General features: G+C 38.1%; 1 protein-coding gene across 2 annotated transcripts; it reads right to left on the bottom strand.

Annotated features, from left to right (window-relative positions):
• LOC121407343 (cytochrome P450 10-like) lies at positions 1 to 25,056 on the bottom strand. Of its 2 annotated transcripts, none has more exons than XM_041598382.1 (10): positions 24,413 to 25,056; positions 6,495 to 6,697; positions 5,906 to 6,131; positions 4,684 to 4,877; positions 4,100 to 4,304; positions 2,724 to 2,895; positions 2,202 to 2,368; positions 1,599 to 1,677; positions 1,012 to 1,215; positions 1 to 410 (listed from the first exon to the last, which is right to left on the bottom strand). In XM_041598382.1, exons 2-10 carry the CDS (start codon positions 6,679 to 6,681, stop codon positions 297 to 299), a joined length of 1,548 nt encoding a protein of 515 aa, XP_041454316.1. In that variant the 5' UTR covers positions 6,682 to 6,697; positions 24,413 to 25,056; the 3' UTR covers positions 1 to 296. The 2 variants fall into 2 exon arrangements, with proteins under 2 accessions (XP_041454316.1, XP_041454315.1); XM_041598381.1 differs by lacking the exon at positions 24,413 to 25,056 and adding an exon at positions 12,038 to 12,066.
• Positions 25,057 to 26,943: the final 1,887 nt, after the last annotated feature.

The following is a 26,943-nucleotide window of genomic DNA, read 5'->3' as shown; positions in this document are numbered from 1 at the left end:
CATGAGGTCTTGTGGGCAACACTGCAAACAAACTTTGATATCCTGAAGGCCACAATCGACGCTGAAAAGTTAGCAACACATCAAGAAAAAAACCACTGCTTAATGAACCGATTGTCTTTGAACCTCTGACATATCATCAAATCATCTGCTTGCATGATTGATGCTTCATCGGTTTCATCTGATGTGCTCTGATTGAGAACAGAGGTGGATTGTTGTTAACTAGGTTTGTCACATAATGTTCAAACAGACACAAGATGGTAGACAGGTACATAGTTCTAGTTGGTTTCTAGAAAATATCATGTTCTACTGATGAATCGGAACTGTGCAGGCCTGTCAGGAACATTTGTGAGTCTGAAGATAAGTTCCATGTCTTCCTCATGGTGCCACTCAATCTTGAAGTTCTGAATGATCTGTAACAAAAGAAAAGAGGTTCACAGATTAACATTTTGGAAACTACACATCTATACGAACTATCTCACTATCCCAATCATAACAAAAAATATGTAAAATGCATGTATATTTGTCATATGAGGGCGGAGGTGGTGGTTTATTTGCCATGTATTTTCACAATCAGTCATGGAAGTTGAGTAGTCTACAGTCCATGACTAGAGTTATGAAAGGACAGGATGATCCGTGGCTACAGCACCTATGCTCTTGAGCAAGGCATTTAATCAACAGTGCTCTTTTATCCTATGTTTAAATAGATGAAAGTGCTATAGGCGTTTTTGGTAACTACTGGTAACTTCTCTCTTGCAAATATTTGACTAAATGTATGTTGGTGGAAATAAATGATAAAATATTCCATGCACTTTCCTATGGTATTTTCATTTTGGTGGCAGCAGTGGGATTACTGACCCCTCTAAATACAACCCGAGTCCACTGACACAAAAAGATACCATCAATCACACAATTAAGTGCATCTTTAAGTCTACAGAAAACCATGTACAAAAAGTTACAATCAAATGTAAATATTTAGCATATCTCTTCATGTTACTCCTTCTGAGTACATACCTTGATGAGCATGATGTATAGGTCCTGTTCAGCCATCCGCCTACCCGTACACATCCTGGAACCATGACCGAATGGGAGGATGAGATAGGGATCAATGTTCTCACACTCTGCATCCCCCCTCAGCCATCTTTCAGGTTTGTATTTCTCTGGTGAAGGAAAGTACTCTTCCATGAGCCCGGCAATGCAGTGGATTCGGACGATTGTCTAAGATTAACATACACAAGTATTCAATCAATCAAAAAATCAAGAAATGCTTTCAACTGAGTAACTGGAGGAGGTTTCATCATTTTTTTCAAAATCAGTTTTGAATGATCTGACTGCCCCAGAAAATATATCACACATTAAATTCTATAAACGGTTGACACTGCATCTGCAAATTCCCATTAAAAATAATCTAAAACAAGAAATTTTCAACATAAACAGTATGTTGACTTTGATAACAATCTTCATACAATGGGAAGCTTTAACAAGCACAAATGACTAAAGAAATGTTCAATAAAAGTGAGTTGACTTAAGACAAAAGTAATCTTAAGAAATAAAAAATACATTACATTGAATGTACTATTAAGAGATTAAAAACAACTTACATCCGGAGGGATTTTGTAACCAGCAAGGGCAATTTCTCTCGATGGTATTCTGTTCGTTCCATCAACAGTTGGGAAGACCCTGGCAATAAAAAAATTAGAGAAATTGCACGATGTTAGTATTGTTTATTGATGCACGCCGTTTAAAAACTTGTTATCAGAATAATACTAATTATAGCAACATAATTTTGTGTAATCCATGACAAAAAACTTTTAGAAACTAACAATTGAGAAAGTTTAATTCGCAATGGAACAGTAATTTACTTTCAGCTGCAATAACATCTTCTATGAAAAAAACATCCCCAATTGCACTAATAAATTAAATTTGGTTGAGTTTAAATGACAACTGAAATCTTTTCAATCCCCTTTCCCATATCTTAAATAAGAAATTCTTCTTCAGACTAGCTCAATTTGACCTCAGTTCATTTATTAGTCTAGCGCCCTCTAACGGGGTAGCTAAAGTTGGCACCATCGCCAAAACATCTGAACAGGAGGGGTTTCGTATGCAAAGGGGAGACAAATATCTAAAAAGATGGAAACGCCACTCATCTTGAAGAAGCTAGAGCAAATAATACACAAGGGTTCCTCAAGGGTCCATTCACTCACCTGACAGTTTCTTTTATGCAAGCCTTGAGGTAAGGAAGATTCTGCAATGACTCTGCAGTGATTTTTGTTCCTGGTGGTATAGCTTCGTTGATCTCTTGAAACACCTTCTCTTGGACATCAGGGTTCTTAGCTAAGCAGTACAGGTTAAACGCCAGAGTGCTCGCTGTCTGCAAAGGTTTAAAAAAAATCAAAATCTATCACATTGTCCTGCTATTTACTGTTTTAATCAGTTAAACCCAGATCAGTTAAACCCAGTATAGATTTAAGTGACAAATGTATAGGACACTCGCCAAGTACGCCTATAGAGAAAATTTCTAAAACCAAATATTAAAATATTTTTTTGAGGGGTATTTCGTTATTGCACAATTCCATGAAGAATATCAGAAATCAAATTTTAGTCAGAGGCACCGGAATATGATTAGCAAACAAAATAAGGGGCTCTTTTGCTTACCCTTCCAATAGATTCTGCAGTATGTTCTAAGTTACTGAATGAATTAAAATTCACTTGTCGAGAAAACTCACCGTTTCAACTGCTGCAATCATGAGATCATTCATGAGATCACATAGGCTATCAATATCAAAGTCTCTCCGGGCCAGTAGGCATTCCAGAAAAGTTCCTTCAGAATTTTGAGTTCCAGTGCCGACAGCTGTCTTCATCCTTTCAAGTGCTAATGTGGCATACTTTTTCGACATTCTGTAGAAAATGCAGATATATTTATTTATTGAAAGGGTTTTGTTAATGCTTGCTTGAAGTCTGGAAAAAAAATATCTGATTTGGGGCATTTTTGTTTTAACAAAATTGGTATTAAATGAACTGTGAAAGATTCAGCCTATAATTTTTTTTATACTGTGGTATACATAAAATTCTGAGGTATAGATTAAAAAATAACTAAAAATTTGATTAGGAAAAAGATGAAAAATGATAAATAAATGCTTTAATAATGCAAAAATATGGTTCAAATCCTTTTGTTGGAGCTTGCCGATTATCTTAGAGGAGGAAAATTGGTATCTAGCATTTGATTCTGTTCACATCTTTAAATACTGATTCGTTACATCACAGCAACTAGCTCATGCAAGTAAGTTTAACTTTTGACCTAATTAAGTTTAACGGAAGTTCTTCATATCCAGGAGTTGGCCAAGACGGTAATTAGGTTCCCGGAGACACAACAGGGGATATCTAATTACTAGTCAAACAAGACTCCATCAACACTATCTTACTTCCTACTTCACCAGTGAGGAACTTTTCTTTCCCCGATATGGATAGATTAAGAGCCCAGTGGTGTAGTGTCTTGTGTCACTTAATATGGTTACATGATTCAAGCATAGTATTATTTACACTTACAATTCACAAATGAATCACAAATCAAAAGTGTGACACAAGCAATATATGAGCAGAATTTTAAATGCAATCAGTTTACGAGATAAATCAACATTAAAGTGAAATACTTCTGAGTGGTCAATTAATCCAATATGTTAAATGACAAATATGATTCCTAAAATCCGGTTTTAAATATCAATACTATTACAAGAGAGAATTTCAGAGAAAGATTTAATCTTGCTTTTTAAGTTCTATTGCACTAAAATGACGTAATCTATCCCATTACCATATTGGAATTCAGAACTTTTGTCATATCACCAAATTCAAAGTTATTTGATCATAAAATCATACTAAAACCTGACTTTTCCTTTTTACATCGAATGAAACACAACACTCCAACTTTTTAAAAGTATGATTTGTAAGAGATCCGATATCGTAAACTCTATATGCTGGCCAATTATTTCACTTTGATATTTTACAACTTCTGTTTACAATAAGAAAATGACCGCCATTTTTACTGATGGGTTAACAAGTTCTTGCAGGATTCTAGCTTAATATCTGCCCCATGAAGTGAACTTACCCGAAAAAGTAGTCCTGTGCCTCTGTGAACTTCGTCCATGCCTTTGTGGTGATACCAAACTTCCAGAAGGGAAAGCTGAAAGTAAGGTCTTTGAGACTGTCAAAGAAGTTGGACACCGAGACGATCATCTCTAAGGCTTCAGGGTTGTTGTCAAGACCGGTGTTCAGACACCCCATCCTTGTGTCAAAGACAATGGCACATGTGGCTGTGGACAAAGTGTGGAAGGGTGTGATTTATATTAACAACATATTGGAACAAATTTTTTGAAAGATGAAAACAATTGATTAAAAATTAGAAAGACAATGATGAGTATTCATGGTGTGAGATATTTAATTCTCCTACAAGATCATGAACAAATATTGTCTCTTTTTGATACCTTAGCCTAAATTTGATGTCAAATTCAAGAGCATTGCAAGCATGCTCATTCGTCCTCGAGTACACATGAAAATATTGACTATCAAAATAAGACCATATGACACTTCCACCATAGGTTAAGAAAAGACACGACTGTAAAGAAACAAGTTCAGATGAAATCCTAACAAGAATTGAATCAAGGAGGCCTACTGCTCTAGAGGTCAACTTACATTCTAACGTCCATCTTTGCATTTTGTGGTTGAAATCGGGCACTTCTTTAGATTCCATGTCTTGTGTTTCCCTCATCAGCGTCACAAAGTCATCGGCACATTCTTCCATGATGGGAATATAAGCATTCACGCTGTGAGGCTTCATCAAGAGATGCTGAACTGGTTTCCGAAGCTTCTGCCATTCGTCCCCCTCTCTGTGGATTTTCAGGATATAATATAAGCACACAAAAGTTTGAGCATGGAAAAAACGTCAACAGTAACAAACATAAAATGTTCAAAAAGGAATAATCATGATTGATATGTAATTACAAACCATACATCAAATACTGAAAATCACTGCCAAATTGATTTTCAAGGGCAGAATCTTCAAGTCTTTGACCCACAAACAGGCAGATACACCTCGTATGAATATGAATTATGTCTTCAAAGGGTATTATCATGGATTGTAATCAATAATATTAACTAACCACACATTTCGTCCGAAGACAATTTGTTGTTGGAAACAAGTACATGAAAGAGTGCCATTTTCGATAGAGGTAACATACTGCATCAAAGTTCATACCAAGCACTCAGTAAAACTATGTCAGGTGTAATTCTTATAAAAAATCTTTGCTACTAATATTTCAGGTGATAGGGTTGAAAGGGTCGAAAATTGAAAACAATATACCGGAAAAAATCTATATTTAATGCAGCCCATGTCCTCCAACTTTAAAATCAGTTTTGGAATTTGGTATGGCAAAATCTGCACAGTGACGCACTTCAGGATTTAAAGCATACTTGATCCTCTGACAGTGTAAGACTCCAAACTTTTTTATCTATTTGTTTTCAACATGTCAGTTGGCATTATGACGTAAAGCCCTTGACATATATTTCTTCCATAATGCATAATACTTTATCAAATAACCCAAGGAAAAGAAACTATTACAGTACAGTACCCCATTCAACACTTTGTCTTAAAATATACCTGAGCATAAACAATAACTAAATAGCTATTAATAGAAAATACAGCTTCTATGAATTTTCTTCAAATATATTCAATTTTGTTCTGTGGTTAAACCTAGATTTATCTGTCTGTAGACAACACAATCGAACACCTTTTGAATATTTAAAATGTACCGAAACACAGCAAATTGACATTCTCTTGTAACAGCAAAGTCTTATGGCAGGATGTTAATTCTGAGATAGGAAGGAATTGGACCCACAATATATGTGGATGACCTACGTGTTTGCCATGCCAATGTGTCTGCTCCTTGTCTGCCTGTATTTGACCATAGCATCTATAGGCGTTCTCTTTGGACTCCTCCCCTCGTTCCTGAAAAGTTCCCGGACATCTGTAGGGTCGATGATGTGGACATGCGTGACACCTGCCAGAGTCTCCTTGAAGATCGGTCCAAAGTTGCGGAATCTGTCTACAGTAGCTTCGTGAAGTTTGTCCAACTTGTAGGGGCCTGTATGAATGCAAAATGTTGACAACATTCACGATCTAAATTATATTACTTCATTATGTTTATATCAAGATTTAAGAAATTCACTTGAATTCATATACAATGATCAACATGCCCTGTTGTTTTATAATATTCAAGCAATGATTCCCTAAGCATAAAAAGTTTTTTCATAAGGTCAATTGATTTTGAATTTTCTGTTACGTATGTCTTCATCTGTACAGCTAGCTAAATAATAAAAATGTGTGTGTGTGTCTCAAGATCAAGAAAGTATAAGTATATATAGAATGACTGACTTATACGTAAAATATTTTTTCTAACTGCTAAGCTGTAGATTTCTTAAAACCAAGAAAGAAAGTTGAGATTTACCAAGGCCAGTGTAGTCAAAAAGTGATCCAAAGAAGGGTACTCCTTTAGGTCCTGGGATCTGATCAAAGGGTTTGACGTCTTCTGTATGTTCCGAGCTAACCATTGTACTAACTTGTCTGTGGAGGATCTGTTGAGCCATGGATGCCACACGGCAGGCCGATGTCCGGCCGACGCTTGATGGCAACATCTTTGACAATCTTGTTCTGCAAAGACACACAAAATAATCTGTTACACTATGAGATTCTGCAGTGATAGGAATAAAGAATTTATTGATCTATGAGGTTTAACTGTGCACTCTTGGTGAAAAAGGGGTAAACCTAGCATCTTAAATAATACCTGATTGGAAGCCCTGGAGGCAACACTTGTAATTCAGCATCTTTTTATTCTAAAAGATGCAAAACTGCTTTTTTAAAGGTTGCATCTTTTAAAAACGCAAAGTTGAAGCCGATATTAGGTGATCTTGGAGGGGGGCGGTGATCTTGAGTATGAGACAACCTGGATTCAATTTTTCCCGATATACTTGAAATGAAACAAGCTATTTCAGGAATTCAATGTTGCAAAAAGTTATTCCAGGATGTTTGCCAACATGATATAAAGGCTTAAAAATAGATGCCTGGGATCTGACATGATACGTTATGTAAACACTGGGAATGGAATTCAAGCTGGTGGAGGGGAGGATGTGGCGTACTCCTTTCATTGACTGAATCGGTTTCCGTGATGTGACATGAAAACCATGAAGCATTGAAGAATGTGATCAAGAATATGAATCAACATTGCTGTTTACTTAAAGAGACATTCCTTTACCCCCAGTGTACTGAACTCGCGGTTACTTCCATCTTCTTTGTAATGCCCTAATCTTAAGATATTCATATCACGACTTGTTCTCCATCCATCCCCACTCTCTCCAGCTTATTTTTTCTTTATCATCTTTTTCTACTCATGTGTAATTTAGATGGCACTGCTCTGGGAGTCATTCCATCGAATAAATATCGTCCTCCACCTTTGCCTCAGGTTTCAAGTTCAGCCTTCGTTGGAAGCCGGGGTGATTGACTTGCTACGGGAGCAGGAGGGGACCGAAGCTGAGCAATTTGTAAACACTTAACAAGAGGCTAACGGGGACAGCGTGCATTGGAACAGTTGTATGTATAAGCCCCTCTCCATTTTCTCCATCTTTCTCACGCGCACACTCGTGCACACCCACCATAGCACGCATTCCCAGCGTTACAAAAATCGTTCCTCTTACACCCGGCCAGTGATAACTCAACACCTGGTTATTATAGTTAACTTAAAATGGCACAGGCATCACGTTATTCTGTGTCATGAAAATGAAATTTCTATTTAAAAAACGTATCAATACTTTGCAAATTCATGTTAAAGCTCACTTCCTAAAGCTTACAAAATAGGTCCTATATAGCCTACATGTACATATATGTTTAAAACAATGGACAACATCCTACCTGCATCCTGCGTAGCCTATAAGTCGACCGCGCTCCTTACGATTGGTCTGCGACCCAATTTCATAATAAAATGTATTAGAATTTGATGATAATATTGAGACTTGGAATATCTTACTGTGTAATGTTCTAAATCATCGTACGAATACCTATGTTAAAATCTGTGACTATGCTATCATCCTTCTTAGAATAAAAGAGAATTAAATTTATAGTCGTAATGACGTCATAGCAGTCGTACGATTGGCTACGATTTGAAACTAATCAGGCCTTTAGTATTTACTCCAAAATAAAAGCATTTTTTCAAAATGCTTATATTAGTATTTTTTCAATTAATTTTAACCTCAAATAAAATGATATGTTCCATTCACATTTTCAGAAAATGAATAAAATGCGATTTGTTCCAAAATCGGATCGCGAACAGTCGTTTACAAGGTGTGCGGTGGCCTTAATACCCGCTGACATTTTATTCATGGGATTAAGAATAGTCTCCAACTTGGAAAGTCAATCGCTATTGGTCATAAAAAGAAAATGTAATTCATAGGAGCGAATAATCATGTGAATACATTTTTGAAATATCATTCTGATATGCAAAGCAATCCGACAAAATGTGCAATTGTACTACAAGTTCTTTCAAATTAACAATTATCTCTTCATTCAGGCAAACCATTTCCCCCGATGTCTGCAAAAAGTTGGGAGCTTTAAACATGACTTCTAAAGAATCTTTCATCTAAACACCCGTTGGTATTGAATCATGAGACATCCGAGGTATAACGCTCCGAGAAGAAAGAGAGAAGAAAAGAATACCTCTGAATTATCCATCAAATTTGAGCGAAGAATGGGGAAAGAAATACCATGTGTATAAATTCCTTTTGACATGATTGACTTTAACTCCCTCTTCATTGATTTATTGACCTACGAAGGCAGAGGTTCACTGACATCACCAAATACTAGTCTCAAACCACCAGTCGCTTTACATCCAGCTATTTGAATTCGAGAAAAGTTTTCAAAAGTTACTGGGAAACTTCGAAAGAAGTTTGTTAAAGCACGAATGTAAGTATTGCCCGCAAACAAAGATGCTGGATCAGAGAAATACTGGTTTCCTGAGGGGACAGTACAAAATCAAAAATATGGTTGGGTAAGGTTGGGGGGTGCAGTACAAACATAAGGTTCATCGGACTACCTTTCTTTCTCTGGTTTGCTCTTCCCTAATCGGACCCCAATCTGAGCAAACACTTAGAACAGCACTTGGGAGTTCAAGAGTTTAACTGCAGGATAAGATGACAAAGACGTTTATTTCTAGTTTGATAAATTAGTTCGGTTGTTGTGCAAAAAAAAAAAAAAAAGAAATCTATACCTCGTGGCTGAATATTAAGCCTTTGAACAATTGAAGACCGCGGTTTCTTTGCCAAGTTTATTCTCCTTCTATTTTGGTCGTAAATACTTGATAATCGGCATTTGTAAGAGTCGACGAAATAGGTTAATACTTTTGAAAGGTAATCATAACAACTGGTTGATCGCATATATAAACTTTAGAGTTTGGCCCACATACCATACTAAATATGTCGAAACAAGTTAATATGTAATTGCGAGCACAAAATTTAATGTGTAATTGACGTAAATCAAGCTATATATAGGATCTACAACCTTAAAGCTGCAAATACTACACTAAATATAAATTTTAGTTCAAGCTCGGGGGCTCTAGAAAAGCCACAATGAAGGATTCCGCTCACGTTCAAAGTAGCTATTTATGTGAACTACGTCCAGAGAAGGTAAACATGTTTGGTATTCTTTCTTTTTCAGACAAGACCAACCTATTAAAGCATATGATGCAATTTCTGTCTGAATTCAAAGTAAGTGGAAAACCAAGGTGTCGCGACTCATCTCATTTTTAAAAAAATAGCTTCATGTGGTATTAAATAGAAAATGAACAAGTAAAACATAATAATAAAACCTTGGACACAAATTGCCTCACAATGGTAGATCGACAACCTTCCAAAAATGTCTTATCATAATCGGTAAACTATAACAACTTTTTTTAAAAGCATAATACACTTCTCTGAACAAATTAAGAGAATAAAAACTCACATTCTGACACTGCATAGAAGTTGAAATACTGTTTAAAATGAAAGGGGGATGCCTCTATTCGTTACGAGTTATCTGTAGTCGCTTTTCGAGAAATGATCCCACGGACAATGACACTCGAATCCAAAGGTTGACACATTTGCTCAATCTAAACAAACGAGGTACCGTTTCTCATCCTGGGTAAATATTTGATTTAGGTTCAGTTGGAACAACTCGATAGTGCACATACACTTCTGGGAAATTGTGTTTATTCCTATCGTGAATTTTCACTGCTCCTTATTTCAATGATTGTGACAAGTCAGTAAATTGCAACACGTTTAGATCTTTTCCCCCCATTATCTTGGACAATAAAGACAATGGGAAACATCAGAGAGATCTCGTTAGAAACGAAATCTAGAACTTTGAATATGCGCTGTCTACTCAGTATTGATCATAGGGATATATCTTCGACTGAGAATCAATTAATTTCTTTGCCGGAGATAATACAGGAAACAAATGTAGTATTCTGAATGAAATAGTGATTGAGATCCAGTTTTCAGGGCTTCATTAATAACCTATAAAACACTATTTGCAACATTAACCCTAACATCTAAGACGAAATAAGGCCCTGAGCAATTATCGCAGGTGCAAATGTCATGTCAGCCATTTATACAACAGACACAGGTAACAATTAGACTACAGACACAGACCCTGATTGGAACTTTGATCAACAAGTGGGTTTCCACGCAAAGACTACCACATACAAGACTTGCTTTTTCAATGAGCGAGAGGGCTTTTAGTACACAAGGCATTAATAGGCTGCACATTCAGACCCTTAACTCGAGTGAAGGGTTTGCATAACAGACTAGGCAACAACTGGGACCTTACAGCTGGAGAGTAATCATTGTCGACCAATATCTAATGGCAGTCGAAAACTCACCAATCCGACATTACCCAGGGCTGACTGTATACTGATTACATGTAGTCCCATTATCAACACTTTTCACCAAGCGTTTAATACATCACTTTCGATATTTATGACGCATTTAATCCGTATAAATATTATGTACAGGTGCAAAAGGTGTTCCATCACGAAAAATGAATACGACTTTGCTCAGTTATTAACAGTATACTTTTGTGAATCAATGTGTTTGATACGATGTATGAACATCGTTCGGTCCTAATATTGAAGCTTCATACTGGTCTCTGTATACCAGTTTTCCAATATGCACACAATGTTCGTCACATTTCAAAAGAATTGGTCATATTTTACTACATGCTCCACTTCACTCACATTTCAAAGAACGGCATTATAAACTCGTATCAATTATATTTTAAGTTAATTTTACATTCAACAACCCTATCGAGCGATAAAGTTTTGTTATTCAAGGAGGTTAACCGGATAAACGTGAAAATGCCAAAATCGCAGACTCTAAAAACAGCCTTGCATCGACTTTATTAATCCAAGGAAAGGCGGGCAAAGAAGGCATTCCGAAATCCGATGTGCTAGAAAGATATAGGTCGCACTTGTCATCAGGATCGTGCAGCCAGTGTAGGTGTAAGGAAAACAACCCAAGGGGAAAGAAGACACCTAGCTTGTATCTGAGACGCTACCATCCCTAAGCTTATATCAATACAACCAGGCAAGGATGAAGGTGTGAACGACAGTCTCCTATCTTCGGTACATGTGAGGGAGGGGGAAGGAAAGGGGGTTTAGGTCGTACCATCGAACTCGTTTCACTTGATAAAACGCGTACTCAAAACTTGGGATGTGCATTTGGTTAATACAAAACCTCGTTCCCTTTAGTGTTGGTTTCGTCTACGGTAGATCGAAAGTCATTATTCTGGTTGATTACAGAAGCAAGAACTACAGCTTAGGGTTAATGTAAATATGGATAAACGCTGGTTAAATTGAAAATGATCAATTTGGAATCGCAAGTATTTTATGCTATTTATTAGAACTACACCTCTCTACTCATGAAAAAGTACTTAAATTAATTGCGTCATAATTGCAAACATAAAACTAACCTGACTGTATACATGGCGTTTGAAGAATAAATCAAAGACGTTATGCTTATGGTGTAGCCGTATGACACTCTCCCGTCATCAAGAAAAAACACCTCTTGTCTGAAAGTAAAGACATTTCCTCGTTTTGTCAAAAAATCATGGTGATAGTAGTTAATACACAAGTAAGATCAACCTTCTTTTTGTGACGCTCTCTGTGTTATCACTTGGAACCAGGTCTCTATGGGACAGGTAGGCACGTATCATCAGTGATCTCCTCATCAGCAGCAGCTTCGGTAGTAGCAGCAGTAGCAGCGGCTAGGGACGATGTGGAAATGACAGGACTATCTAAGCCACCAATTAGGGCGGGACCCCGCTTGCAAGGGGGTGATTGGTATTAAGCTGTCACTGACACTTGGAATGCGACACGTTTCGACCATTCCCCTCCCGCCCTCCTACACCACGAGATAGTGCGTGACAGATTACCAGCAAATAAAAGGGGGATCCCTGGACCCCGTGCCATATTATTCTAACACCAAGACGCCGTGGGATCAAGACGCCGTGGGATCCAAACGCATCTATCTACTCTAAAGTGGGCAAAGAAAACTAAATTCGACAAGTCTTTGCCGAGAACGAGACTTTGACTAACTTTAAAGTCAGCCGCTTAACTGTTAATAGTTTCCTATTAAATTCAAGAAATTATTCAAACTTCCCTCCCTTTCGAAATGGAGACTGCAGTGCTGATCGAGTCCCCCTGATATGTGCTAGCCGAGACCGACGTGGATTAATCACCATTTAACATGACCGGGTTCGGAATTTCAGATATTCCTATCCCACCGCTAACTTGGCCCAGTTTAAGGTTAGCCGCACGTGGTTGGAATTCACATCTAGTTAACCCCTCTTAGGTACCCCCATTCCTGGATAAACCAGTGCTCGAAAAAAATCCGATGACTGATAAACCATCCATCTATAAAACTGTCTTTGTTAAGTTTATAGGCAATAGGGAATGTGTGCGCGTGCGTGGAAGTGTGCGCGTGTATGGGTACGTTACTTTCGCATTCCACATCAAATTATGAATGGGCCACAGACGGGGAAATCAACACTTACGAAGTTAGTTCCTATATGCACCCCATATAGGGTCAGAAGAATATCACACTGCGGTTAAACCACAGTTTTCTTGGGAGAACTCTGCCTCCTGACCGGCAGCAGGGAATCAGGGTAGCGAGACCGAACGGTTTCCCGGAGGATGCACTTTAAAACAATGACCTCAATACTTCACTGATCCTCCTGCTCTGCTTATGCAGTTCTATGTACTTTGCCATGGTAAGCCCATGTTAAATTAACTAATATGGAAAGGTAGGTGTACCAATGGAATAGAGCTGTGCGTGAAGGGACATCCCGCGGCGAGAGATTTGACGATCTCTATATAAATCAACAATACTTTCGTACAATCACTTAAATACACATGAAAATGTTGTATGTTAGATATCACTGAATAGTTGTTCATGTGTTGATTTGCGAAAGGAAGAAATGCAACTATCCAGCATGATTTTTTTCTCAATATTCTGATCCGTTGAAGACTGAACATCAATAGCAAAAAGACGCTTTTCTCTCATTTGACTTTGTATGCCAGGGATTTTGCAAGCAGCATCCAATTAATTGCAAATGCAGTCGTACGTTTGATCTTTTTTTCATAGAAAGTATATTCAGATATGTATTCATCACGAACTCGCAACTGATGAGGGGCAATGGCAAGAGTCACCGGCGTTATAAATTTCAGAATATTGCGCGAATTTCTGTCGTTTTCATATTCATTGACTATAACTATTCATCACGTTAAGCCGACAGTAAAAGCAAACTTCATGAAATATAATTTTTCTCGCAATTCATGACGTACAAGATAGTTTTAGCATATCAGATCTATTTCAATACGGTTTCTTTTAGGTGTGAATAAACTTTAACACAGTTTACTTTCGAAATATTTCATGCAACGTCGCTATTAACTGTCATTCATGAACGATTCTGACATAGCCTGATTTCTTGAGAAGCAATTAGCATATCTCTTGCTCATCGAATCCAATGAGTGGAAAAATCTGTCTTTCGAAGTATTTGGCGCCACCGAGAAGATAGGAACATGTTAGAGTGGGTTGTATCACTTTGACAAATAACTGACACTTTGCTTGCGCCTGAAGACTAGGTCTACTTGGCAGCTGACAAAAGCCTCTGACGTGAATGAATGTACACTCGTCAGTGTAACATACCTTGTAATAGGCTCTCATTCGTATGCTCGCTGGCGACTGACACAAGTCAACGACCCCCACACGGAAGTAGATCGGCATGCACACGGGAGAAAGCTGTCTGTTTGAATTACTTGCACTACCCTCGTAAATGCCGTCAGTTCACTCCTCGTGCTGCTCCATAACCTGAAGATCACTCTCACATGAGCTACACTTCCATTGCCTATCATTTTGTATGGCATTAAAAAACAGCATTCCAAGGCAAATGCTTTTGTAAGGATGAATAATGTTATGCTACATGAAATTGAATAATTACAATGCCTCCAAATCATGCATGTATTTTCATTACCGAACTGTTCTACCCCATGGAATCAAGAGAATCTTGTCCTTTTCCATCCACCTCCTGCTGAATCACACTATGCTAAAAGGGGTATCAAACGATTCTAGGGTTATTAACTCTGTTTTCAGAAAAAAAGTGAAGTTATAAATGCCTTTTAGACATGAAAACTGTTTCTTTAACGACGGATAGGGACTTGTATAGCTTCGGATGGTCCTGTGGTAGTTCTAATGATATTGTTTTTGACAGGTCTTGAATAAAAACGGTCTGGTAAATGGGGAAAAATGTCTACTGAATCATAGAAATTGATGGCACGACTCGCAAGAAAGTGACACCATAAGATCATAAGAGACATCGAAATTACAGCCACGCAAGGCCGGATCCCCCTGGGTAAAACGTCTATCATTGATTTGTCATCTAAGTTTTTGTGTCCGATTTGTCAGGCAATTACGTGCTTTGGCACTGGTGGCAGCATGACAAAATAGTTCGATAACTGAGAATTCCTAAATGTTTCTCGTTTCTTAACGGACTCTTACAGGAGACTTACATCGGAAAACGAGACACCATTCCGATTTTACCTTAGAATTCTTACGAAAAGGAGACTCCCATCCCGAATTCCTAAGACATAATTTTGTGAGTGACCCAATTAGCATTCCGAAAGAAGGAGGGCATATTGCTTCAGTTGCTGAGAAAGAATTTGTTGTGTAATTACGCGAACATTCACCGACCTCCAAAATATGTCTAGTGAATGAATGGATAATTACAGAGGGTGGGTGGTATTTTTCGCGATACTGTTATTTTATTCATTGCGATATGAAAAGGATATCATTACTGACAGCCATGCATAGCATGAAGGTGGGAATAAAAAAGCAAACACAATCCTTGAAAAGCCGAAGGACATACCTGAAATCATCTTCAGACAAGAAGAGAAGTGAAAAGAAAAAGAAAGAATGAGCACCAGAATAAAACTTTATCTGGACTTCCCATCGACAGATAAAATAACAATTCGTCTTACAGCGGAAGGGTGTTACAAAGCGTGAGCAAAATTCAAGATGATGTTCTGCAATTAATCATGTTACCATCCAACTGATGCCAATGTTTGCTGCCCTGGCAACAAGCAAGACAAACACGGCGTTTTCAACGAACAGCTGACGGGGAGATGTGACGTGACGTGGGAGCAGCGAAAAGTGAAGGAGCCCCTTTCAGCTCGGCCTGCGATGCCAATGACCTTAGGGGGAAGTCATTCGCTATGAGTCAATGACACTATCCATTAAACGGAGCTCTTTCCTGATCAGTCTAATGATACGAACCTGTTTATATTCGCTTTGAGAGTTGACAAGAACAAGAATGACAAGCCCCATGTTGCATGGTCTCGATTTCCTAATTTCACAAAGCTTCAGAAAATATTTAAGACGCGCGATGACTCTGAGTAATGTCAAGCTTGAAAATAAGCAAATAGGTGTCGACAGTTTACACCGATATGGAATGATGTCACGTGACCGAATTTCTAACATCGAGGGCAATTATCACGAACGTCCGATTAAATAAACCATGTGTGTAGTATGAGATTCATGAAGTAATTAAATCATAAAGGGGCTAATGCAGAAGTAGCATACGTTATAATCTATATGTGTACTACTAACTAATTTTTTAAACAGGGGACTACTGACGACATACTAAGTATATTGACAGAGCAGGGAGAGGCAGAGATGCGCGAGGAAGCTTATAACCGCGCACGTGAGATAGCAGGGGTAATTTGCACTCATTAGATGAGAAATTGATGATTCTAGAGCGAGGATGGGTGATGGCCTTAGATACAGGTGTGTTGCAAAGGCAAAGGCCAGGGAGGACAAAACACACAGGATATCACGAATGAATCGATTAGGAGGCAATCAGAGGTTTACCAAGTGCTAGGTTGTGCATTCAGCCTGCTGGCATTCACGGGCTTATACAGTCCCATCTGCATCCCAAGTGACAGGGCTGTGAAACACTTCAACTCTTCCACATCAATGGATTCCCCCGGGAATTGCTTTATAGGTGAGATTGTAATCACGGCGCAAGTGACCGGAAGTGCATAATCATCGTTCGGTATATTTCTTGATGATCTCTGTGCACCTTGAAGGCGACTACGGCACGGAGTGACCGTTAGTATGGGGCTAATATTTTGATTGATGGGGGCATGAAGATGTTCATTGACCTTTTCAACTGGAAGTGCTGTTACCTACTGCTAAAAGAGTGCCTCCCTGACGACGCTCTATTCAGCACGGATGACAGTTAGCATGCCACGCATATCATCAGACTATTCTTAGGTATCAAGAAGGGGACCATATCCTTATCTTACATCCAGGCACTTTGGATTGCACTGCGTTTCCTTTACACAATTGCTATCAATTACTATCCCAAGTATTCATTTCATTGACCTTGCAGAAACGAGGGAATAAAGTGTTCTGTCAAGACAAGCCGAATGCGCTATCTTCTGTAGATCAAGAACTATTATTGGGACAAATCTATTTCACCGGTTCCAAGTTATGCAAACAGCGCGAATGACACAATTTCAGTGCGACGGTGACCTTTTTACATTAAAAAATAAACTCTGGTCCTCGCTGGACCCTGATGTAAAAGATAGTAAACTGATGTGGAGCAATTGATGAATGATTGATTGGGGGTAAAAGCATGGACATTGAATAGTGTTTATTGGGGAATTATGGAACTATTACAGCTTTATGGGGAATGGTGACGTGAGAATTCTGGGGTTGTGACGTGACACGCAACAATCATCACCCTGAAGCCCCAAACCCCAATCTCTTCACGTCATTTTGAACCCATGTTGAACAGTTGCCAATCCTGTTTCATCACTGGTGTATGATGTTCATTTTGATGGCTTTATAAAGAGTACATTGCTCCACTGGCTCTGATCCCTTTCTAGGAACTGGTGTAAGAATGTTAAAGCAACATTTCTTGCCTCGATAAAACAAATACAAATCACACAATCTTTTAAAAAAAATCCTTTATATAAAAGTAATTTGTCCGGTAAAAAGGTATTTTTGTAACTACCCAACAATCAATGTCTTTAATGAGACAAAATAATCAAATCAAAGTAGAAACTTCTTGCGACGTGATTGAATTTACAAGGTCCTTACTCATTTTTATGTCACTTGAATTGGAGCAATTTCTAATCATATTCTGTTGAAAAATCTAAAATAACCTATCGATTCCAAACTAATTTCAGCAATAAATCATCTCCCTCTTTAAGACATGTCAACATGTTGAGTCCCGAGATCAGATGAGAATATTTGTCAATGACCAAATAGACAGGTAGAATCCATTAACAAGTCTTTAGCATCTGGAATGAGACCATGTGCGATCCATTCGTTTAGTCTGCGTGGGTGTCCTGTCGGTTCAAATCATAACCTGTCCATGAAAATCGACGACGTTACAGATGGCATAAATGACACGAGAAAATAACCTGTCTACACGATTCAAACGAGCAGTGCACGACTTATGGTTCGGTAATTATGACTCCTCTTTCAAACAGAGGGTCGTAGGTTCGAATCCCAGCAAGAACTTTATTCACACTGAGAGCGTTTAACAAGCCTTTAAATAAAGATATGTTTAATTATGTGTCAGAAACCATGATCAATAGTGAAGGTATATGGTGATACTTTACCTTCATGTGAAATGAGCTTTGTGGAAATTGTTTTTAAAAAATGAGTAATGACATCACTTTATACACTCTTTACTGCAGTGGTTTTCAATTATAGAGATTTACGATATTTAAACTTTATATCGAGAAAGATGATTACCAATACAAAATTTAAATGACTATAAGAATACGAAATAGAGGTGCGTGGAGAGAGATAGAGCAAATTGGGTACGCCTTTAGAAGAGAGCGCGGGTAGGGTTAAGGTGAAACTGGAAGAAAGGATGGGGTCACTCGAGGTGAATAAGTGACCTCAAATCGCAGGATTGCTTAACACGGTCAGCGCGCTAATTGGAACGCTCCTCGGGGCCATGCAGTGCAGTGTAAAAAACTGTCCACTTTGTAAAGCGTGTGATGATGACGGTGACACGAAGTCTCCGGCATCCGTTTTACTTCCAAGACACTCTTAATTCAAAGTCAAGAACATTCCTCACAAATAGACATTTATAAAATGAGTTTAGTACGCATTGTCAATTAAAACAAAAAATGAGACCGAGGTTCGCTTAACCTCGGTAAATTATTATAAAATTCTAAACCATGGACAGTATTTTCTGAGAAGCAATATTTTTAATGACAAAGGGACATAAGGTGGTAATTCGTTCTGTGACTCCTAAATCCCAGTCGAGGGAGAAACCTTCCAAAAGCCTTCGTCAACTCGAGAGTGTAGCACTTGAACTAGACTTCGCTTTCCCGGCCGCTCGATATAAGAAATATATACACTGCCCGCTTGCTTTTGAAAGCAGGGCATTCCCGCCTTGTACGATGCATTTTAGTAAGCTTTTCGTGTCCATGGAGAACATTCTGTGTATCAAGCAAGTCAGTTAAGGTTAAGTCTGAATTATTGGGCGGAAGAAATGCTGAGTTCCAGGAAAACGCTTGCTTTCATAGCTACCGTGGTCGCCGGGCGCCATTATTAAAACGAGTTGTTTAGCATGCGGTGTTGGATGCGGGGCTATATCGGCTTACCTTTACAAATTGCATGTACTTGCCGATGGGGAAAGAAAGGATGGCATCTGGATACTTTCTTCAAATTGGAATTTTACCTTCGAGGCGTATATACGATTAGGTGGGTTAGTGTGCCGTATTACAGACAGAAACATGCTTGTAAATACTTATGCCAGCTAAGTTTCCCAGGAAAACAGAAACCACTACAGCACTAAAATGCATAAAATAGAACAGATTTGGTATTATATTTGACTAAGATTCAGGGTTCATACAAACGTAAAATATGCAATTCCAGCTACACAATACCAATGAATTTGATCAAAGTTCCATATTCTAAGGCTTTTACCGTCTGTATTATTAATGTAAAATTATAATTAAGTTAATTACTAAAATTGCAAACATCTCACTGAAGGGCTTGCGACCTTAGTTAAAATTTACATTGAACGCTTCAAAACTAGGCCTCAAGATTAATCGCTATGCAATCCTTCGACAAAATTCGTCTTCTGCTCTATATTTTCACACCAACTCATCAGCGAATGAGAACGGAATAAACACCGGGAAAAGAGACAAGCCAGTAAACAAGAACTGTTGGTGATAGATGGCTTCGAAACAGAAGGGAGGTTCAGAATTGAAACGAAAAACTGAACCATGAAGATCCAGAGAAATGCCATGGCTATTTTTTTCTTTTAGTTGTGGAACCATCGACGATATTATTTTGAAGCAGTCACAATTCAATATATATAATAATTCTAAGTACAAATTTGGACGGTATCTTTCAATAAGATGGTATTTCCTCTGAAACAATCGCAATTGCAGAAAAACCATGTATACTCACGGAGCTATCTGTTAATAGCTCTATGGTATACTCGAGGCTAAACCACCAACTTAGAAAGATTTCTAGAGTCAAATATAACATCAGAAATTACAGTTTTGTAAATCAGATCGCGATTGGTCAAACTAATATTCCTTGAAAGAGAAGAAAAGTGCACACATCAATATCGATCCTCTTTTCAACATCCCCCGAACAATGACTTTATTAGATACCTAAGGGGACAGATAATAGATCATTAAGTAGGGAAAAAAAACTTTTAAGGTTTTTCCTTCATGAACAAATCCAAAGGAATGTTAAGTCTTCTTTGAAAAGGTTGCTCAGTGATGATGCAAGACGTTTCCGTTTCATACGATTCAGTGACTTTATTACAATTATTCGAGAATCAACTAACTGCAGTGATAATTGAGTAATCGTGTTTCATGTTTTTCTTTGTTTATAGTTTCTCTTATTTCATAGTTGAAAAAAAACCCATTGTGGTGGATTGTTTCAGTTTTATTTTCCAGATTAAAAGATTACTAGATTCAAAATAAACACATCCCAATTCCATAGTTCCACAAAAAACAACACATGACAAAATAAGATGGCATAGATAAATTTATGAAATAAGCAGTGTTCAGCAATGAGGAAGATTATTGTTCTTTATTCCAGGTTCCAGGATAGGAGTGAACATTAATACGAAGATTATAATCATACACCCATCACCAATCGAAAAAAAATCACGTCAACTTTTTTTCTTGTTCGAGTGCCCTTGACTATTGAACACCATAGGCGACCATATCGCATCAACTCCATCAAAAATCAATCCACGAGCTTTAACGGTTCGTAGTAAAGAGGTCAGGTAGCGGTCATGTACATGTAGCATCTATTTCTTTAATGGTTCCTTTTTGAATGAACGACAGTTTGTACAGGTAATATTACTATGTCGTTTCAAACCATATACTGATGTATCCAAAGGTTGCAGAGAATGTTATAGTCACAGACCAGTTTAATGACATTGGCTGAATCTGCAAATACTTCAAACAAGTAAAATAAAAACGTTATATTTTTCACGTGACTTGAGTAAGTATGGAATGGTGTTTGAATTTTGAGTCTCCAATGCAGCTCGATTCCTAGCCTACATGACTCGAAAAACATGCGCATATGATGGAAAGAGTGATTAATCATCAAACATGTCATAGTCAATCTTATCTGCTGGAATGTGATTTCCAATTCCCGACTGATAACCATCTATTCATTTTCAAACAAAGCTAGTATGTTCTACAGGTAAATGAACTTGGAGAACGCTACAGATTCGGTCCCCTGTTTGCCGTGTACTGAGGGGTCACCTCAAGTTAGATGGCGAACAGGGAGTTTGGGATTCAGGAAACAATAGTTGGTGATGAACTGCTCGTACTGAGGCTGTCAGTTCGTATTACTGTCAGTCCCATTCTTGTCACACCGATATCTCCGCCAAGGAAAGCACGCGTGCTATCTACTGTAGAAAGCTGGCGACATCGTTTCCCCCATAGACCGTTCCAGAAAAAAAAACCCTACAACATACCCTTCAAAGGTGATCTAGAATAAACTGGGACATCGTTTACTTTTGATGAAGAATCTAGGATAAAACGTGGATTCTTTTTCTTTAATAAAAAAATATTATATTTCACGGGGAATCTGGATGGTTGTTCATGCTCATACTTTCTAAAACATTGATTTGCATTATGTCTGTGATATTTACATTTTCGAATCGAGTGGCGATTCTCTAAAGCAATTAAAAACATAATATGAAAGACAAACTTCTTTTCAGAATACGTTGCGATGCAATTTACATATCCCTATAACTTAAACACGAACCTCTTGTGTATATGGGGTTTCATAAAGAGATCAGATATTCATGGCAGTGTAACTTCATTAATCGCAGAAGAGACATGCGCATAGCGCCGTTTTTCTTTTCTTCAATCAAATCGTTCTCCCTAGGCATTTCTGCAGCTCCCCTCCTCTCCCTTTCAACTTCTATTCTTTCTCCATTGATTCCTCATTGGTTCATGTCAAGTTTAAGTTTCTCTTCATCAATCTGTCATCGGGTCAATTATTCAGAGGGAACCCAATAGGAGAGAACGAGCCACTGCCCTGGAGATCGTTTGCCTTCCATCGAACGTGCTTCAGGTTACTCAAGGATTACGAGCGACAATGATTCTCTCGATTGCTCCTAAGAGCAAGACAGCAAAAGCTCTCCTAAAGACCACGTAACATGGAAAGGCATGTTGCATGTCACATCCTCTTACAGAGTAAGAATCGCCTTGTGCAAATTTTCTTCCTGATTTGAAAATCCCAGAGCTCCCGATCTTCGTTACAGCTGATCAACGATTGTAAAGTAAGGGGCCCTCTATGATAGCTATGAAGCATGAAGAGAAATATGATTCACATCAGGCTTTCGATGAAGGGGTATGGAACTTCAAAGAAAATGGAAGGGGGTGGGGAGGATAATTCAACATTCATATTGCATCGCATCGGTATAGAGTTGTAGGAAAGGCTATAGAGTTACATCATTTCTTGTATTTATCACATGATGATAATAACGATAACAACAATAATGAAAATATTCGTATTATAATACGAATAATAAAAGGCAAATAAGCACAGAGTTCTTGATACACGATTATAAATTTATTAGGAGCTTTGAAGTCATTCATTGGTATTCATTAATTGGTGTAGTAACGTTGAAAATTGAAATTATAACAAAAGTGTGCAGTAAGCCAATATAAAAGCAAAACTCATAAACGGGAGAATTGTAAAAAGAAAAAATATTCGAGAGTTTCAAGATGCTAGAAAAATTGATACAAAATTGATACCTTTTCCCGCCTCAAAATTCATTAATAACTCATCATCATCCCTTTTCTTTTGAAGTACCTAAAATCAAGAATCAAGATCAATGTAATGATCAAACAAGCATTTGAAAACCATCTCCTCCATGCACCTTGATCATAACAGAGTTCACGATGGTGACATAGTGGTTACATCAAGAAAATAGCTTAATAGGGTTAATGCCTGAAAGGCTTCGAGACAACATGACTTTCTTTGATGCTTTGGGATTCGGGGGTTTTCCGTTACGGAAACCCACCCTCCCCTTCCGAACTAGGTCAATCGTTTAAAAGGTTCTTGCCCTAGCTATCCTAGACAGATGGGCTATATCATCGGGATGAGAGGGTAGGAAGGAGGGGTGGATTGGGGGAGGGGTTCTATAGGAAGAGCACTGATTACAAAGGCCCCCTACAATGTGAGCGTTTTTATTATATTGTGTCAGGAGTCAGAACACCTCACCTTAACTGCATTTTATCATCACCGACTTCAAAACAAAAACACTTTCGAACCTGCATGTAATGTCAGTATCCTTTTTTAATACGGGTTATCTGAAGCAGAGAGGACTAGGTGTATATTGCAGTGCTGCAACATAATCACGAGGTGTTGGTCGTTGAAGGTTTCCTATATACTTACGCTGAAAGTTTAAACAAAAAATCCCCGGAATACAAATATTCTAGGATAGAAATTTCCTCGTACGAAATAATAACATTCTGATCACAGTTCATCCACTGTACATGTAACATGTCCCTTTGGTTCATCATTTTACAAGGCGAGACACAGAGGCAAATGACCGCCAAAACATGCTCGACTAAAACTCTACAAATCAATTCAGTGATTAGGAGAACCAGAATACCAGATTGCAAAACATCGAGTAAATCAAAAAGGGAATCGACGATCAAGTATACCGTGCGAATGAGACGAACATCGGCTAGTCATGCGGCTCATGTGTCGTTGCACTCTTTAATGAACACAACCTCTTATTTTTCGCTTTATTAAAATGTTCTTGCCCGAGGCAAGTTTCGCTTTTGGTGCATGATTGCATGCAAATACAGACACACTGGTTTAATGTTCTGAAACTAAATTTAGGTCTAATCAACAAAGGACGATTACCAAGGAGGCCCTTCACACATTCAGTTCAAGCATATACCCTGCAAAAACACACGCATTTTAAGTGCGAAAGAACCTCATAAGTTTCTATATGGGGGCCATACAAGAGTTGTGTATTTGTGTAACAAGACAAAAAACAGAAAAGTTCATGCTTTCATTCTGCAAATATCCATACACCTACAATGCACCTATACACACCAAGACCATAATTATTATCTATCTATAATTATAATCTATTAATATATATGTGAGTAACGCAATCTCAATACAAAGCCCTGCTGTTTAGCATCTTCTAGGCCTTAAATTACACGTAACTTATTTTTTAGAAATTCTATGAAAAAAAATCATCGTGGCATCAAATTCAACTTTGATTTTAGTATCAAATTTCAAAACCTCTTACCTTCAGTCTGTGAAAGCTGTTTAAATCTGGTAAAACCGGCGAAAACTAAATTTAAAGCTCCAAATCGTTTACAATGGCCATGGAAATAATATTATTTATGCCTTATGGCCTTGCACGTGCTTTTTGTGATGATTAATGTGTCTGCGAGTTGAATAAATTCCTCTCGCAGGTAACGTATTTGCTGTTTTCGAATAATGTCGTTGAGAGTCTCAGGCTAAAGCAGTTAGTATCGGTATTTCATTTGGTATTGGAATCGATTTTTTAAAGATGACACCGCTTCATAAAGTTTTAGAAGTATAAACAATGCCAACAGACTTCGAAGTGTACATTGAGGTCATGATCATCGATGAGTTTAATATGAAGAAAATTCCTTTTCGATAATCCTGACAATGTATATCAAAATGATGTTGATCTATTCTAGGTATGTTCCACACCCTTTCATCCGTAAGAGACCTGCGAGAAAATGCACCACTTGACTATACAGCATATAGTATCACCAGAAAGTCCGACTCCGATGGTTTGACTACACGCGAGAGGCCAACATACCGTAAGGATAGGTTCCAGAAAGTAGAGGCAGGTACACTAGAGTCTGTCTGTTCCGTACGTCCGCTCTGCATCACAGGATCATTGCTACTGACGATCGGCTCTTACAGCAGCGCCGCTTACCCTCGACAGGATACGACCCTCAAACAGATGTACATACTAGCATGATTGTCAGTTTACGATCAATTACCCACTGGCGGACTCACTCTATACAACGGTCAATGAACCAACCTTCCGCCCAGAATCTCCCTCTCACGACATAAAAGGCAAGGGCTAATGCCCTGTGATTATCGCCCCGATGAATAACAATGACTGATCCGAAGTGGCTTTGCCCCCCTATTCTTACCCCTATTCCCATTCATCACCAGCCCCCATGCTTCATTCATTCTATCACACAGACAATTGCTTCTTCTCTTACCCACTCCCCTTTTCTGTCTCTCTCTCGGAAACAACCACTGTGGTGACTTGCTCATGCGTGGACCGATAAATAGTAAACCCACAGAAGAAATAGCGAGGGACCAGAATGCAACTATTCTGGGAATAATAGGCCTAAACACATTTATCTTCCACCTTTTTCTCTTTTGACGTCACTTAGACAATGGAATAAATAGGAAAAAAGTAATGGGAATATGCACTTAATCGTAAACAACGTCAACATTAGTCACAATAAGTCGTGATTTATGCAGAAATTCGAGAATGTAATTTAATGTACATTTCAAGAGCAAGGGGTCATTCACCGAGTACTGATCTTTATTGTATTATTCTGCACAATGCACCGATCAAATATGTCTTCAAAACAATTTTAAGATGATAATCAAGATAACTATACCAAATGGTTAACAAAATATGATAAAAGTCAGTTCACTCGAATCCTTCAAATTAAATTAGCCTTACGGTAAACTAAAAGTATGCAGTTCGCATACATACACACCACTCATTATGTTCTGAAGAAGAAGACGCAGAAAAGTGAAAACATGAACATAAAATAGTAAGAGGGCTTTTATTTGAGATCTTATCTAGCTGCCATGGCTGTACCTCATGAAAGTAACAAAAAAGAAAACTCCAAACATCATTTTTTCTTGACAAAAAAAATCGGTGTACAAAGCCCACGCAATTAGATTTTTTTAACGAAATGTGTGACAAAATATGAATTACCAGTGCGCCAGGATATAAGAGCTTCCTAATTTTCCCGCCATTATATGCCTATTTGTAAACTTGTGCATGTTCACTAGCCTGCAAAAAGTACACTTCTACATTAGTCTTGGCGAAACAGACCTCAAATATCTGAATAATCGCAGTCTGATACCGACATAATCCTCTGCGTGCTGTGTGTGGGTGGATGACCCACAAGGCGACTTCGTCAAGGCGTTGTATTGTCTATATATTTTGGTGACACCGATTCACCTCCTTTCAGATCCCAGTAAAACATACATGACAGGTGAATGTATTCTTTCAATGAGTTGAAAATAGTTCCTCTTTGTGTACATCCCTCCCGGTCACTGACACTTACCGTAAGCTTAGAGCAGATAAGAGGATGCATGTCTTTAGCGAGCCATAGGATAAGTTAGTTAATCCTATAACGTGCCATTCACGGCCTAGCTGATATATATTTGTGCGCTATGGATTGGGTTTCTCCGGGAGCGCCTAGAACGCCTGGAAGTGTATTACAATTTCTCTCAGGCATGCTGGTGAAGGACTGAGCGAAGTATCTCACCTTCAGTGAATGTATCTGGGTATTTTGTAAGAAATTACCTATTTGTGACAAAAAATGTAATCTTGAAGACTTATGAATAAGTCTGAATTTTCGCAAAAACACAAATGTATTGAAATTATGGAGGAAAAAAATCACTGAAACATAAAAACTCTAAAGCTTACATAAGTAAAATAATAAATTTCCTTCTCTTCCTATACAGAGCTCGTGATCCAAAAGTGAGTGGGTTGCTTAAAAAGATTCAAGTCTGACCTAAAATTTTACAAATAAAAAAAAT

Source organism: Lytechinus variegatus, chromosome 2 (genome assembly GCF_018143015.1).
Source record: "Lytechinus variegatus isolate NC3 chromosome 2, Lvar_3.0, whole genome shotgun sequence".
NCBI lineage: Eukaryota > Metazoa > Echinodermata > Echinoidea > Temnopleuroida > Toxopneustidae > Lytechinus > Lytechinus variegatus.
Note: the sequence above shows the minus strand (reverse complement) of the source record. Positions and strands in the feature narration are given on the sequence as shown.